Consider the following 15,940-nt stretch of genomic DNA (forward strand, 5'->3'; position numbering starts at 1 on the left):
GCCACTCCCGGGAGCATGAAGGACCGAACACAGGAGCTCCGCACGGTGAGTCCGGCCCCTGCGCGGCGCCCCTCGCCGCCCGTGCCCAGCGGCCGGGCAGCTCCCCGACCACCTCTGGCGACCTCTGGGGCGGTAGTCCCTGTGTCCCTGGCCAGGGTAGGAGGGAGCAGTGCCGAGCCGGGGACCCCCATTCGGGTCCCGCCCCTTGGACCCACTGGGGTCACGGGCTCGCGTGAGCTCGGCTCCGATGGTTCGCGGACTGACGACTGGAGCCCGGAGTCCTGGATAAACTTTTCGGCGCCCCCTTCTTTTCGGGGGTCGAAGGGGTATTCTGGAATATCGGTGGCGGGACCGAAGCCTGACCTCTCGCTCGCCCCGCGGAGCAGGTTCCGACTCTCTCTCCCCACGGTGCCTCATCACTGACCCTTCTGCCCTTCCTCTGGTTTAGACAGACGGCGGGACCGGTGGGAAGGGGCCGCGGGCGGTCTGCTGTCCAGAGCCCCGCTGCAGGGCGCGCTGCGGAAACGGGGCGGTCGGGTGTGGCCGGGCTCCTCCGTTGGGCGCTGTCTCGCGGGGCGACCGCCGCCCCCATCACCTTCCATCACCTGTAGCTCTCGTCACCTGTGGCTCCCCACCCGGTGGCGATCGGCATCTGCTGCCCGCCCTGGTCCGGGAGGGGTCAGACCCGCTCCCGGTCCACATTCCTGGCTTCCGGGCAGCCCGGGCCGGCGTAGCCAGACCCTTCCGGGGTTCCCTGGTCGGATTCCTACCTGAACCTATTTTTCCACCTGTGTTTCGGGGGGCCCCTGGGGTGTGGCTTCTGGGGCGGGGTTCCGGTGGGGGAAGTAGAAGGATGCGCAAAGGTTCTGAGTCGGAGCCCGCCCTCTCCCAGCCCAGACAGAGACCCCTGCCGCCTGCTCCTCCTCGTCAAGGCCCCCCTCCCCTGGCCTCTGCTGTTAACCAGGGTGTTCGCACCTCTCCCTTTAAAGATGGCAATCTTGGGGTGGGGGGGCTGGGGGGACAGAGAAGGAAGGGAAGCCTGCCTGTGGGGAGAGGGGCATCAGGGCTCTAGACCCAGTTGAGGCTCCTCTGATGCCCCGACTGACCCCCCCACCCCCGTACTGTCAGGCCCCCACCTGCTGATCTCTGTGGCGGGGGCGGGGCTAGCTCAGTGTCTCCCCAGAACACTTCCCGTGCTACCCACCTTAGAGCCAGAGACCTGGGTCCCCTTATATGGAAAGTTCCAAGGGTCCTTTGGACTTTTGATCCCATGGCTTGTCCTCTCTGCCCATAGGTTCCCTGCATTTGTGCCTGGGTCTCCCACCCGTTGTACCAGTCTTGTCTCCTGGTCAGCATGGGGCTGGAACCTGTGCTCTCCTGCCTCCGTGTCCCCCTTGCTCTGGCTGCCAGCCCCCACTCTCCCGTCAGACCTGTGTTATTCCTGGCTGAGTGCCCAGACCCAGGAGTAAACCCCACGAGGTTTCAAAGGAAGAAGATGGTCCCTCATGTCGTGTATGGTATCTAAACTCTTCCCCCGCCAGCCCTTGTGGTTGCCCTCAAGTTTCCTGTGCTTGGTTGAGTCAGAAGGAGTGTGGTTATCTCGGTGATGAATGGCTGTGTGGTGCATTTGCTGGTGTTTGGGTGCCTGGTGGGTCAGGGGAGGGTGTATGTGGGAACCAGGTGATCAGGGAGAGCACAATCCTTTCCATCTGACATCCTCTGACTCATCAGCTTCATTCCCTCTGCTGAAGGGAAAACTGAGGTACAAAAGAGATGTGGCTGGCCTGGAAGGTGAAGTGGGATGGTAGAAAGGGGCTTCACCTAGTCCTAAAAATGGTCACACTCAGACCTGGCTGAGACCTAAGGCCTAAGAGATCTTGGGCTGTAGGAAGCTTGAAGCCAGCTCTTTGCTCTGGTGTGTCTGTGATTCCCCCCTTCCCCCCAGCCAGCACACATACACACACACACACTAGCCAGAGTGGTCTTTAGGTGGTGAGGCCTGGCTTCTCTGAAAGTAAACTGAGTCTTCCTCTCCAGACAGGCCCCCAGTCCAGGCATTCAGCGCCCATGAAGGCTGCTGTACTCATGGCTGGGTGGCTCTGCCCCTTGGGGGTTTCTAGCAGCCTTGAGGGTCCGCTGGCAGGAGCCCACACTGGGTGGGGTGGAACCATTAGTATGGGGCACTGCCATTCCCCCAGGTCTCCCTCTGGGCTGCATAGATTCCTATCTATGAAGCGGAGGTAGGAAAACCTAGAACCCAGTTTCTCAGGGCAAGAGGGGTGGTCACAGGTCTCCTGACTCTGACTCCATATTTGGGGGAGACCTTGAACCCCAGGAGCCAGAACCCCCAGGAACTGAGACTCCAGTGCTAGCTGGGCTGGACAGAGGGTGGCGCTTGGGACAGCCACTTGCACCACAGCCAGCCTCCCTCCCTCCTCCTCCCCCCTCCTCCTCCTTCCCCACCACATTTGGAAGGAAGGCGAAGGGAGCTTATTTATAAAAGTCACACTTGGGGAAGGAGCTAGCACGTTTCCTCAGCGCTGCAAGCCAGGCCCAGCCCTCCAGCCTTCTCCAGCCCTCATCTCTCGTGGAGCTGATCCTCTCATGCAGAGGGAGAATGAAGGGGTCCTCGTGGGCCGGTGTGGGGACCTGAATGCTCTCCACAGCCCTCAGAGAGCAGAAGGGCAGCCTGGAGGCCTAGGACGGGTGAAGACCTGGGTCACCAGAGTATACCGGGGAGACTTTGGGGACAAGGTGTCCCCAGGCAGCCCCGCCTGGCCTGCAGCTGCCTCCTTCCCCCAGTTCAGAGGCCTCCCTGGTTTTCTGTCCGAGAACTCCTTGGAGCCGACCCACCCCTCCCTGGGCCCAGAATGGTGTTTATCTACATTCTGGGCCATGTGAGACACAGGGGCGCCTGCGACAGTAAAGAGGAGGGAGAATGGGGTAGCCAGACCCAGGAAGAACCTTCCTGGAAGGAGAGGACTTGGGATGGCCCAGAAGGAGGAGCTGGATTTGAATGGGAGGAGGGAGTGTGGTCCAAAAGAAGGGACCAGTGTGAGTAAAGGCAGAGGGGCTAGGATGCCCAACCCAGAGAATGGTGGGTGGGCCTGACATCTGGTCTAGAGCAGGGCCCAGCTCACCGGGGCAGCACTCTGCTGACCGGTTCCCTTTTTCTCTCTCACTGCTGGGAAGAGACTGGGGGTTCCCGGGGCAACAGCAGGCAGGTTGGTGCCTTAACCTCTCCATGCTCATTTGTCTGTACAGTGGAGCCAACCGGCTTTGCCCTGCAGAGCAGAAGAAATGGGAGTGTAAGAATAGACCCAGGCTAGGGGCCCTCTCCTTCCTTCGTTCCCTCTCATCACCTCCTTGGAGTTTCCCCACAAAAAAAAACCCCAGTGGATTTGGGTACGTGTTCATCTGAGGTACAGATGGCCTCCAGGAACTATCTAGTCCAACCTGCTATTTTACAAATGGACAAACTGAGGTCAGAAAGGGCCAGGAGTTTATCCAAGGTCACACAGCACCTGGAGGGAGGCAGAGCTCAGCCCCTCCCCACAGCCCGAAGCTGCCTCCCTGAGCTGCTCTGGGGCCCTGCTAAGGGGTAGACCCGGCTGAGGGCAGGGATCTGGGGGAGGGGGAGGTTTGCAGGATGGGGAAAGGAGGAAGGGGTCAGAAAGGAGAGCCCTCTCTTTCTGGAGACCCAGCTCGGCCTCTCGCACACCCCTGACTCAGCTCTGGGCCTCTCTGCTTTAGTAATACCGGCTTTGATTAGTCATTAAAAAGAACAAGGGGAAAAAAAATAGCCCTCGAGACAGACAACAGCAACTCCTGCTCCAGCAGGAATGAATCAAGCCTGCCTGCCAGCCTGCCACCATCCCCCAGGACGCCCCGGAGGCTGCCTGGCCTCTGCACCCCTTGGAGGATTCACACTCTTACTTCCAGGAGGGTATCCTGGAATCCTGGAGCCTCTGCTTGGAGAGACCACCAGGGCTGCACGCATGGTGGGTCTAGTGGGATATTCTCTCCCCTGTTGCAGCAGGTCCCTGTGGTGGGGCAGTGCTGTCTCACTCCCGCACCAATTTTCTTTTCTGATTGCTCAGGCCGGAGGTGAGGATGCTAGAGCCGAGATGGCCAGCCGGCCAGAGAGGAGTGAGACCAGACCAGTGGTTCTCCATCCTGGGGGGGCTTAAAAAAAAAACTTAACCTCACCAGCCCCATCCCCATAGATTCTCATTTGGTCTGGAAGCTGTTTTGTTTTGTTTTTTTAATCCCCCACCGAGGGACTCAGGTCCTGAGCCAGGGTTGAGAACCCGTGAACACTAGAACCAAAAAACAAACACCATGACAAATTGGATGTAGGTTGGATGTGAGAGGAGGAGGAAGAGTGCGGATGCTCCCCCCAGTTTCTGATTTGGGGGACTCTTGAGAACGGGGGTTCTGAGCAGGGGGGTTCAGAGAAGGGGGCTCAGGAGAAAGAGGTGGAACTTAAGTTTGGGCCAGGTGGCAGACAGGGTGCCCATATGATGTCTGGGTGGGTTTGTCCAGAAGATGTTTGTACCTTTGAGTTTATAACTGCCTCACGACTCCAGCTGCCGCCTCCACGCTGCAGCCTCTCAAGTCCCCAGCTCTAGTCCAGCCCTCTTTCCGGAGCTGTGACTGCCACTTAGAGAGGGTTGGCGGATCCCCAAGGGAGCTGGGGCCCTAACCATTCAGGGCTTTGGCCTAGATGTGGTTGAAGTTGCAGGGGGCAACAAAAGCATAAACCGTCAGATTCTCACAAACGGAAGCAAGGATCAGAACAAATGAAGATCCTTCCCTTGAGCCCCAAATCCAACCAAGTAAACAGGGTGGGGAAGGGCTTGGGGGCTTTCCTTGGCAGGAAGAACTATAACATCACTTCTGTGATTCCCTGGCTGCATTAACAGAGGTAGACTATGTAGAAAGAGGGAGGTGATGGGTCAGCTCTTTGGCACTGCTCAGGCCACAGTCAGCAGCAGGTTCAGTTTATATCTGCTACTGCGGGAGAAGACAGAGGCTGAGTGGAACAAGTCTGGGGCAGGGGCTGCAACTTAAGGCCTCTGGAAAGGATCTGAAGGGGAGGGAATGGTCAACTTGAGAAGAAAAACCCAGGAACGATGTGGATGCTACCTTCAGATCTCTGGCAGGGCCAGCCCAGGGAGAGGGCACCAACAGGTTCTTTACGGCCTGGGGCCAAACCACAGGAAAGGGAAGGACTTTCTAACAATCGGGGCTGCTCCAGATAGGCAGAAGTGCCCGAGAGAGCTGGTGTGCTCTCCATCCCCGGAGGTGTGAAAGCTGTGGCTAGATGCTGCGGCCAAGGTGCCTTTTCAGGTCCCTTAGGGCTTGAGAGTGTGTGCCTGTGGCTCCAGTAGGGATGCAAATAGGGTGTGGGGAGCCAGAGGAGCAAGATACCCACCCCAGGGAGCTGGGGAAGGCTTCCGAAGGGGGTGGCATCTAAGGACGAGGGGAATGTCAGCTCCATGGAATTGGCACTGCCGGCAGAGGGAGCCACATGGGGACAGCAGGGAGGAGAGTGGGTAGATTATAGGGGCAGGGAGATGGTTATAGGTTATAGGCGGAGTGTGGTGAGATTAGATTTCCGGCTGGGGCAGTGAGATGAAGAGGGGCGTGAGAGTGAAAAGGTCCTGAGGAGGAAGAAGGAGTAGCACTTGGTAAGGAAGGGTGCCCTTGGAGCATCCCCTGCATGTTTTGCTCAGAGCCACAGCTGTTTGACCCAGGCTGTGAGGTCAGGCCCTAAACCCTCCAATTGATAGAGAGCATGGAGGAGGGTGTGGCATCTCTCCCGCCACCCTTCTGTTGGAGAAGCTACTCAAGTCCAGCCTCTGTGCAGGGAGGCTGTGCAGGTAGCATGTCAGAACTGGCTGGATGCCTGGAAAAGATAAGTCCACTTCACAGATGGGCAAGCTGAGGCCCAAAGGGAGGCATCAGCCCCGGGGTCCCTGGCAGTGACTCTCATCTCCAGTGACTCCAGCACCCTTGTCTTTGGCTCTAGCGGGTCATCACTCCGGAAGGGAAGGGAGCTGGAAAATTCTCCTTCTGCCTCTTCCCATCCACCCCTATCCTTCTCTGGGCACCAGAAGGACAGAGAAGCCAGGCTGCTGAATGGCAGGAATTCCTGGGGCCACTTCCCAGCCTGGCAGGCTGCCGGGGAGGGGGCCCTGGGGTTCTCCAGGCTGCACCCTGCCTCAGTGTCCCTAGGGAGTGCTCCTCCTGCTTGGCTTGGTTCCTGGGCCTCAAAGTATGGAAATGGCTCCTAGATTCTCTGTGGCTAAGGGTGGGCTTGGTGGGGGATGGGGGCCACCTGGCGGCAGCCACAGGCACTTGTGGGAGCGAGGATTTATTTTAGCTGCTGGGGGAGGAGGTGTGATCTCTTGAGGAGGGGGGCCGCCTCCATAAAGCTCCCAACCAACCCCCTTTCTTGGTTGGTCCCACTTTGGTGGGGTAGTGGGACCCCGAGAGCCCCAGGGCCACAGCCCTTTACAGAACACGCTGGGCTTCCCCATCCATTCTCAGCCCGCCTCCCCCAGCATGGCATCACTGTCCCCATTTCATAGAGGAGCAAACAGACCCGGAGGGGAAGTCCCTCAGCCAGTCAGTGTCTGTGCTGGGCCCAGAACTCAGCGCCTTCCCCAGCCGGCGGGGGCACAGCCTCCCCGGCCCCTCAGCCTCCCCGGCCCCTCAGCCTCCCCGGCCCCTCAGCCTCTGCCTGCCTCCATCCTCGCAAGAGAGCATCAGGGTGAGGGCTAGTGCCTCCTCCTGTGGGGCGCTGAGAAATGAGGAGGCATGACCCAGCCCGAGAACCCAGGTGACCGTCCTGCCCTGAGCATCTGGGCCTTGGCCGTGGAGACGGACCTTGGCCTTGCCAGCAGAGTGGGCCGACCATGGCTGATTCCAGGTGTGGGGCAGACAGTAATGAGAGTGGCCGGCATGCTGGGAAGTCAGAGGTGTAATCACCCCCACCTCCTGATGGGCTGGCTTTTGTACGGCTCCCCCTGGGGCCGCGGGGTGAGGCCTGCACCTGCAGCTGAGGCAGGCCCCGGGCCAAGTGGCAACGTGACTGGCCTCTTGTGCCTGCCGAACCCAACTCTGGACCTGGAAGGAAAGAGGATCAATGTCAAGACTAACAAGGAGGGAGAGTTCCCCGAGGTCTGAGGGAGCAAGCCTGGCGGATCAGAGGCCCGTCACAGGCAGGAGCTCTCAAGCCGGCCTGGGTGCTGTGGGGATGGCCCATATCTGAGCCATTCCACCTTTTGGCAGGGACGTGTTCGTGGTGCCCAGGCTTCCCCCTGCATGGCCCTCCCCTGAGAGGGAGCTTGGAACTCAGGGCCAGCTTGGGAACTCCAGGCAACCTGTCTCAGGCATGGTGTGAGCTGGGGCCAGTGGCCGGGGGACTAAGCCCTGAGGTTTTCTTGCCTAGCCTGTGGCAGGGCCTCCCCAGCAGCACCCTAGGGTGAGGGGTGTGCTCGGAGGACCCCAGTCCTGTGGGGGAGGGGAGGCAGCTGAGCAGGAGAAGGAGTGCCTGGCACGGAGGTGGATACTTGGCCCTGTCACCAACTTGATAGGCAAGGCCTCTCTCCGTGATCATGCTGGGTCCCCAGGGATCCTCCAGGTCTCACTGCGCTGGGAGCTGAGGGCACAGCCAGGCCTTGTCCCTGCCAAGGGCCCTGGAGCTGCAGCCTGCGGGCCTGCTGTATGTAGATGCTGGGCAGTTTGGGTGTCCCAGGTCCAGTGGGGCCCAGTGGTCCTAGCACAGGTCTGCTCATGTGTGCACACCCCTGTGCAGGCCAAGGACAGCGATGATGATGACGATGTCACTGTCACCGTGGACCGAGACCGCTTCATGGATGAGTTCTTCGAACAGGTGGGAGCAGCACACCTGCCTCTCCCCAAACACTGGCAGACCCAGGGTGGCCACGTCTCAACTCTGAGGCAGGCCAGGGCTCTTACACACCTGCGCCTGGCTCAGCAGCCCACAGGCGCCAGTTAATGAGCCCACTGAGGCTCAGAGGGGAGCAAAGTTTGGGATGGCCCATTCCTCCCTACTCCTACCCCAGTCTAGAAGGATCCTTGGAGCAGCCCCACCTCCCCTCACCTACCCCCTGAAGCCTGGCCCAGTCTGGCCCTGAGCCCTGACCTCCAGCCCTACTCTGGGCAAGCCCTGGGCCCAAGAAGCCCCCTCCCTGGATTTTGCCCCCAGACCACCTGGCCTTGGTCCACAGGTGGAGGAGATCCGTGGCTTCATTGACAAGATCTCAGAGAACGTGGAGGAGGTGAAGCGGAAGCACAGCGCCATCCTGGCCTCCCCCAACCCTGATGAGAGTGAGTGTGTAGGTGTGAGGAGCCCCACAGGCCTCCAGGAGGGCGCTGCTGCGGGGAGGGACGCCCTTCATTGCTGGTCGGCTGAGGGCTGCCTGCGCCTGGCCAGGCTGGGGAGGGCTCCATGGGAAGCCTCAGGAAACAGCTGTCCCAGGTCCGGGGTGGGGGTGGGGTCAGTGCCCAGTACCACCTACCGGATGCCTGGTGAGAAGGGCGGGGTCAGGCGCCGGACCCGCCCTCCCCAGGTGAGCTGGCTGTTTTCTAAGGCGGCACGGCTGGCCAGCCGGCTGTAGCCCTGGGATTCTGGGAGGGAGCAAGGAGGGAGGCAGCGGCCTCTGATCAATAGGGGGCCTCTCAGCCCAGCCTCTCCCTCTCCCTCGCCTCCCCAGGGGAGCAGATGGCAGCTCTGAGGCATCAGCGCTGTGGGAGGGCAAGCCGGCCAAGCAGGCAGAGTTTCCGGAAAAAGCTGGCAGCCCTGGCACTTGGCCATTGGTACCCCGGAGCCGGGCATTCTCAGGGCTCCAGGAAGTGACCTCTCTCCCTCTGCACAGGGAGGCTGTGTGGGTCTGCGTTTCACTGTCTCCAGATGGGTCCCACTGACCTGGCTGTCACGATTCCCGTGGAGGTGTTGATTACTACTACACTAACATGGGCCAGGCTGACGGCATGCAGGCCCGTGACCCCCTCCCATAGAGGGGGCTCGCCCTCAGCCCTGGGGAGGCAGTGACGGGCTGGGGCCCAGGTCAGCCACCTGGACTCATCAGATTGGGTGTGTGCACTGCCTGCCTGTTCTTGCGGCTTGCTCACCTCCTCTCTCCCTTCTCCAGCTCCTTTGGAAGTCGCCAGCCTATGGGGCCCCAGGACAAAGCACGGGGGAGGGTCCGGCTGCTGCCCAGGTGTTCATGGGAAAGGACCTACGGCCCATAGCCCACCACCCAGGCACCCAAAGCTTGATTTTGTTCTCAACTCCAGCACTGCCTCCCTATCCATGGCCTCTCAGCCCCAGGCCCACAGGCATCCTCAAGCACCCAGAATAAATCTCTCCACGGCCCCAAAATGTGCTTGAACTTGAGGCCAGTGCCAGGCCCTTTGAAGGCAGAGTGAGTCAGCTGGGAGCCGGGGAGACTAGCCCAGGAAGAAGTGGGAAGGAAAGAGGGACACCCCAGAGCAGGGCGTACATCCAGTGCAGCTGCTGTGTCGTGCTTTGCCCCTTTCCCTAGAGGTTTGTCTGGGACGGCAGTATGTGATGTGGTTTGTCTGTGGGCCCGTGTGTATCCGGGTCAGCACATGTCCCTGGTGGGTCACTCCTGGTGAGGTGCAGGAGGGGGCTGACTGTGGGGCGAGGCTATAAAGAGCTGGGAGTTGGCCTCTCACCTGCTGGAAGGTGGGGCAGGCAGGGGACAGAACTGCCCAACTCCCCCAGCCTTGGCTGCCTTGTGCCACCTTCATCAGACAGCACTAGTGACCAGTTTAGAATTGCCACCCATGAGCTGGGCAGTCAGGACCCGGCTGACGGTCACTGACATGGGCTAACAGGCACTCCCCAAGGGGAGGGGGCTCCCCATTAAGGGTTCTAGGGCAGAGGCGGAGCAGAGCTGAGGGGGCATCACAAAGAAAGTTGGCAGTGAGTGGGGGGCTTTCCTGGGCCCAGGCTTGCTCTGCCTCCTCTGGGGGCTGCCATCCAGGCTGGGCTATTCTGGGTCTGAGCAAAAGAGGCTGTGACGTCAGAGCAGCTGGTAACCGAGTTTGCCTTTGTTCCTACGAACAAGGCCTCTTCCCCCGCTCCTGGAAGCCCCCCACTCCACCTCGTTCACATTCCACTTGGGAAGTGGCCCTCCCACTTGATCAGCCACTGTAAATGCCCCTCCCGAGTCCCCTATGGGAGAAGCCCCAACCCCAGAAGCAAGCACAGGGTGGATGAGAAAGGCTCCAGCCAGGAGCTCAGTCCTGGTTTCTCCAGGGGGTGGAGCCATGGGGGGCTGCCCTGAGGCTGGGCTCCACCTAGCACCCCAGAGGGAAGCAGCCATGTTGCCCCACTTTGCCAGCCAACCCCTCGCAGGGAGCAGGGCTAGCTGGGCACCTCCATGGCCTCCGCCAGCTTTACAGAGATGGTTCCAGTTGGAACAAGGGCCAGAAACTACGCCACAGCCCTCCCCCAGCTTCACCCCCTCATAGCCCCACTCCATGCTACCTCTAGAGCTGACTGTACCCCAGGGGCCCACCTCTTTGAAGCTCTTCTCACAGCCCCCACCCGGCCGGGTGCCTCCAGCCCCCATCCACCTACCGGGCACTCAGCAGTTGGCCTTCACTGAGCTCAGCACCTGTGAAGAGAACAGGGTCTGCCCTGCCCAGGGTGCTTGATGGGGGCTGGCTTCTGCCTCCTTGGCCCCTGGCCTGCATCAGCCCGTCAGCTGGATGTCCACCCCCAGAGCCACCAGGTAGCACTAGGTGAGCCCGCACCTCCACCTCCGACTCGGGCAAGTTATCGAGTAAACGTTCCCCAGTGCCACCTTCAGCATCACCAGCTGCTCCACGATTACTTCTGCCTTAAATTTAGCCCCATCTGTTACCTGCAGGGGGTTGGGGGGAGCCAGCGAAGGCAGAAGGGAGGCTCCTTGGAAGGCACACGAGAAGGGGTGAGGCTGCAGCTGGTGTGGCCCCGGCCCGGGATTGGAGGGGCAGGCGGACTCTTAGCCAGGGGACAAGGGGAGACCCAGGGTCTGCCCAGAGCCCCCTCGGGCCTGAGCCTGAAAATCAGGCATGGGGGAGCCCAGGGTGTCTACCCGCCACCCCTTCTGCCTCCCCAGAAACCAAGGAAGAGCTGGAGGAACTCATGTCTGACATAAAGAAGACAGCAAACAAAGTTCGCTCCAAATTGAAGAGTGAGTCTGGGCTCCAGGCCTTGTCTGGGATGTGGGGGGCACTCCAGGCCTGCTTCCCCCACACAGCCCATGGAATTTCACTGGCTCTGAGGGGGTACTTTGGGTCTTTCTTTCCTCACACGCCATTTACTTAGCAGCTACCTGGCAAGGCCTGTTTGTGCCAGGCTCTGGGCTGGGCCTTGGGACACATGCCTGAGGCTCCGTCCAGGGAGTGTTCCACTCTGGACACTGTCAGCTAAAGAGAGTTAAAGGAGTGGCCAGCAGTGCCTGGTCCCACACAGGAGCCCCCACGCGCTCACGTGAGCACAGGCATGCATGCCCCGGAAAGCACAGGCCTAGGGGTCCCGTGCCCTGTGGTTGTGGCCACCTAGCCCTGCCCACCCCCCGACCCCCTCCACGGCATGCCCCACTCCTCGCTCCATGCACAGCCTTCCTGAGCAGGAGAGAGACAGGGTGGGCCTGAGCCACCAGGCCTAGCACATAGTAGGTGTACACACACACAGATACTCAGCTTGGTGTGTGCCTGAGGCCTCACAGGTGTGTGTGTGTGTGTATGCACGCACCCCCACACACATCATGCCTGGAAGAGCCCTTGTCGGCCCCTCCTCCATCAGTGCCTGGAGTTCCCTCTTGCTCTGCTTCCTGTGTGACCCCACTCAACAGACAACACACGTCCCCCCAGGGGAGGGTCCTGAGCCAGATCCTGGGTGTGTGGGTGGCGAGGCAGCGGTGAATGGGGCAGGTTATCAGCAGCTGGCTGTTCCCCAGGCATCGAGCAGAGCATCGAGCAGGAGGAAGGCCTGAGCCGCTCATCCGCTGACCTGAGGATCCGAAAGACACAGGTGTGGGCGGGACCTCTGGGGTGGGCAGCCAGGCACCTGAGGCTCTGGGGCCCGGTGGGGTGGGCCTAACACCTGCACCCCCATCTCGGGCCCCCAGCACTCCACACTGTCCCGGAAGTTTGTGGAGGTGATGTCAGAGTACAACACCACGCAGACTGACTACCGCGAGCGCTGCAAGGGCCGCATCCAGAGGCAGCTGGAGATCAGTAAGCTGAGGGGGTGGGGCCAAGGGGCGGGGCCGGGCTGCCGCTGACCACCCTGGGGAAGGCCGGGCTCAGCGTGACCCCTGCTCACAGCCGGCCGGACCACGACCAGCGAGGAGCTGGAGGACATGCTGGAGAGTGGGAACCCCGCCATCTTTGCCTCCGGGGTGAGTGTGGACCCCTCCCCCTGGGGACCCTGGTGTGCGTGCAGAGCGCCGGATCTGGGCAGTCTTCGGACACAGCCACCTGTGCGGCAGGTTTTAGAGAAGAGAAAGCCGAGTCCCAGAGAGGCTTAGGGACCAGGCAGAGGTCACGCAAATGTTAGGGGCAAAGGGGGAATTAAGACCCGTCTCCCGGTTCCTCCCAGTCGGGTCCGCTTCCTAGCTACCCCTGCTCATTTGCCACCGGCTAGGGGTCCTTCCACCAGCCTCAGGACCTTTTACCCCTCTTGGAGGACACGGTGCCCTTGGCCTCTCTACATGCACGTGAAGCTCCACGTTCTACCCGGCAGGGGGGCTTCCTGAAGGAGGTGGCACACAGGTAGGGGAGGCAGCTTGGGCGTGTGGTTCTAGGAAGGGGTGTCGGCTACATTCAGTGTGGGAGGAAGAACAGGAGGAGAGGGGATGGGAGAGAGGCCGAAAGGCCGTTCAAGGCCTGGGCCCCTCGGGGCAACTACCACTCAGCTGTTACTATGCACGGGCACAGGTGGGGAGGGTTAGCCCCGTGTTACAGGTAGGAAATCAGGTCTCAGAGAAGTTAGGTAACAGCTAGTAAGCGCCGAGCAGAAAGTGGGGGGAGAGCTGCGGCTGAGGAAGAAGCCTCAGGCTCTGCTGTCAGAACGTGCTGCTCAGGCCACGGCCCATCCCGGTGGCCTGCTTCCACCCTCGGCCTCTTGCTGTCCCAGTCCCCACCCCCGCTCCCTTCAGCCGGTCCCTGGGTCCCAGCCCACTGCTCCCACCCTCTAGATCATCATGGACTCCAGCATCTCCAAGCAGGCCCTGAGCGAAATCGAGACGCGCCACAGTGAGATCATCAAGCTGGAGAGCAGCATCCGGGAGCTGCACGACATGTTCACGGACATGGCCCTGCTCGTGGAGAGCCAGGTGAGCGCCCGGGGCCCCACCGTCCCCCCCCCAGCCCCCAGCAGCACCCAGGGCTGCACGACATGTTCACGGACATGGCCCTGCTCGTGGAGAGCCAGGTGAGCGCCCGGGGCCCCACCGTCCCCCCCCAGCCCCCAGCAGCACCCAGGGCGTCACTAACCCTACCCTCTCTGCCCGCCACGCTGCCCTGCCCGGGAGGGACCAAGTCTTCAGGTAACTAACCACGTGCTGTTGAAACTGCCCTCAGGGTCCTGCCCACCTAAAGGATCCTCTCTGCATGGCTCTGCTTGGCCTTCCAAGACCCCAGGCCCTGCATGGCCCTACCCACCTTCACCCAGCCTTGTCCTGTCTTGTTCACCAGCTGTGTGTCATGTGGGCACTGTGGATGGGCACTTTTCTAGGAGCCGGAGGTATAGCCGTGACCAGGACAGCTGAGGGCCTGCTCCCTGAGAGCTAATGTCTGTTGGGCAAAAGGGCAGCATAAGTAGACGATGAATGGCATATTCTCCAGTTGTGCCAGACGTTAGGAGGCGACGTGGCAGAGCAGCGGTTCTCAAACTTTAAAGTGCTTCAGGGCCACCAGGAGGGCTTGTTATACGTTCCCCTATTCTGGTCCCCGTTCCCAGACATCGGTAGGTGGGGTGGGGGTTCATAAATTTGCATGTCTCACAAGCTCAAGGGTGATACTGACGCTACTAGTCCAAGGGCCACACTTGGAGTGACGCAGTCACCGCAGTGGCCACTTTGGACGGGGTGGTCAGAGAAGGCCTCTCTGAGGAGGCGGCATTTGAGCTCCGAAGACTTCCCAGGGGAAGAGTGAAGCAGTTGGCCCAGGCAGAGGGACCAGCAGCACCACAGTCCTGAGACCGGCAAGAGCCTGACTTATGTGAGGAGCAGAAAGGAGATCCGGGCGGCTAGAGCACGGGGAGAGCTGGAGATGACAGAGGTGGAGTCTTGGCAGGCGGTGCTGGGCTGCTGGAGTCTCTTCTAGACTGGAGGGTCCTAAGTGTGGGAGTGGCATGGCCCGAGTTAGGAAGCAGGGAGGCCTTGAGGAGGCTGCTGCTTCCACTGGGGCGGGAGACGATGGTGCTGTGGACGCCAGTGGGAGCAGTGGGCTTGGAGAGAGCGGCCAGCCCTCAACACGGTGCTGCTGGGAGTCCTGGGCATTGTCATGGTCGAGTGCCCTCCAGGGGCTTCCTGGGACCAGACTGCCGGGCCCACGAGGCCTGTGGGACTGGGCAGGGGTCTCTTAAATGTTGAAGACCAAAGCCTGTCAGGGCTGGACGGAACCATCGTGCCTGGGGAGGATGGAGTGGGGGGCTCACCGTCGTCACTCTGGCCAGACTCCAGCCCACCCACTCCCGCCCCTGCCTTCCTCTGCCCTGTGCTGTCCTCTGCCCAGCCCCGGGGTCAGGGCCCCTTCTGAGCGTCCTCTGCATGGTCCCCGCCCCCCTGGCTGAGGTTGCATGGCCAGTTCCCGCCCCAGGACGGCTGCATTTCAGGGAGCTGCGCAGGGTGCCGGGGTGCCTGGCAGAGGCGAAGGGCACGGGTGAGAAGCTCTGCCCCATCCCCCTCACACTCCCCTTTTCTCTAACCTCAGGCTGCTTTCCCGAAATCCTGCCCTGGGCCCCCTCGTAACCCTGAGGGGGGCCCTCTGGAGCTCGGGTGCCCCTGGCCCTGCAGGGAGAGATGATTGACAGGATTGAGTACAACGTGGAACATTCGGTGGACTACGTGGAGAGGGCTGTGTCTGACACCAAGAAGGCCGTCAAGTACCAGAGCAAGGCTCGCCGGGTCAGTAGCCCCAACCCTGCCCGAGCCCACGTCCTCACGCACGCACAGAGCCCCCGGACCATCACAACCCCCTCCGCGCTCTGCCTGCACCCTCCCTCAGCTCTGACCAGAGCCTCTGGTGCCCAGTTAAAACCCCACCCAGACATGTTCCAGGCCCTCACTTTCTCCCTCATTCAATCCCCCAGACTCTCCAACCCTCATCCCTCCCCAGAGCCCCTCCCCAGCCGCCCCACAGCCCCCAAGCTCTGCCCGGAGGCTCAGCCTCCCTCCTGGCCCCAGTTCCGCGCTGAGGTCTCTCCTCGCCTCCCTGTGCAGAAGAAGATCATGATCATCATCTGCTGTGTGGTCCTGGGCATCGTCATCGCCTCCACCTTCGGAGGCATCTTCGGGTAGAGACCACCCCACCGCCACTGCGCTCTGGATGGCCCACCCCAGGAGGCCGCCTGGCTGCTGCCACCTTCTGGCTCGGGCCCTCTCCTCCCCACCCCACACCGCTTTCTCTGCACAGGGCCCCCGTTCCCACCCTGCCCTGAGCCGTCGTGTGCATGATCCTTGTGACAGTGTGCGTCTGTACAGAGGAGGCAGAGGGGAGCCAGGCTGGGGAACAGCCAGCCCGGTGGGCATGGGCCGGCAAGGGACAGACTCAGGCCCTGGCCCAGGCCGCTCCCCTTATAGACAGGGCTGCCTGGGGTAGTCAGCTATGCTCCCCTCCCCCAGCCTTCAGTAATTCCACTCCAGCCTGGGGTCTGCCCTCTCCT

General features: G+C 61.3%; 1 protein-coding gene across 1 annotated transcript; it reads left to right on the forward strand.

Annotated features, from left to right (window-relative positions):
- Positions 1-6: 6 nt before the first annotated feature.
- STX1A (syntaxin 1A) lies at positions 7-15,699 on the forward strand. Its single transcript, XM_060123066.1, has 10 exons — positions 7-45; positions 7,826-7,903; positions 8,262-8,361; positions 11,166-11,240; positions 12,009-12,082; positions 12,180-12,288; positions 12,379-12,452; positions 13,251-13,388; positions 15,072-15,182; positions 15,498-15,699. Exons 1-10 carry the CDS (start codon positions 16-18, stop codon positions 15,573-15,575), a joined length of 867 nt encoding a protein of 288 aa, XP_059979049.1. The 5' UTR covers positions 7-15; the 3' UTR covers positions 15,576-15,699.
- The last annotated feature ends 241 nt before the right edge of the window (positions 15,700-15,940 follow it).

The sequence above is a fragment of the Lagenorhynchus albirostris genome, chromosome 15 (genome assembly GCF_949774975.1).
Source record: "Lagenorhynchus albirostris chromosome 15, mLagAlb1.1, whole genome shotgun sequence".
Lineage (NCBI taxonomy): Eukaryota > Metazoa > Chordata > Mammalia > Artiodactyla > Delphinidae > Lagenorhynchus > Lagenorhynchus albirostris.

Coding starts and splice junctions, on each gene's coding strand:
- STX1A (XM_060123066.1), top strand. CDS start 16: ATGAAGGACCGAACACAGGAGCTCCGCACG. Junction 11,241..12,008: donor AGTTCGCTCCAAATTGAAGA/GTGAGTCTGGGC, acceptor GCTGTTCCCCAG/GCATCGAGCAGAGCATCGAG. Junction 15,183..15,497: donor ACCAGAGCAAGGCTCGCCGG/GTCAGTAGCCCC, acceptor CTCCCTGTGCAG/AAGAAGATCATGATCATCAT.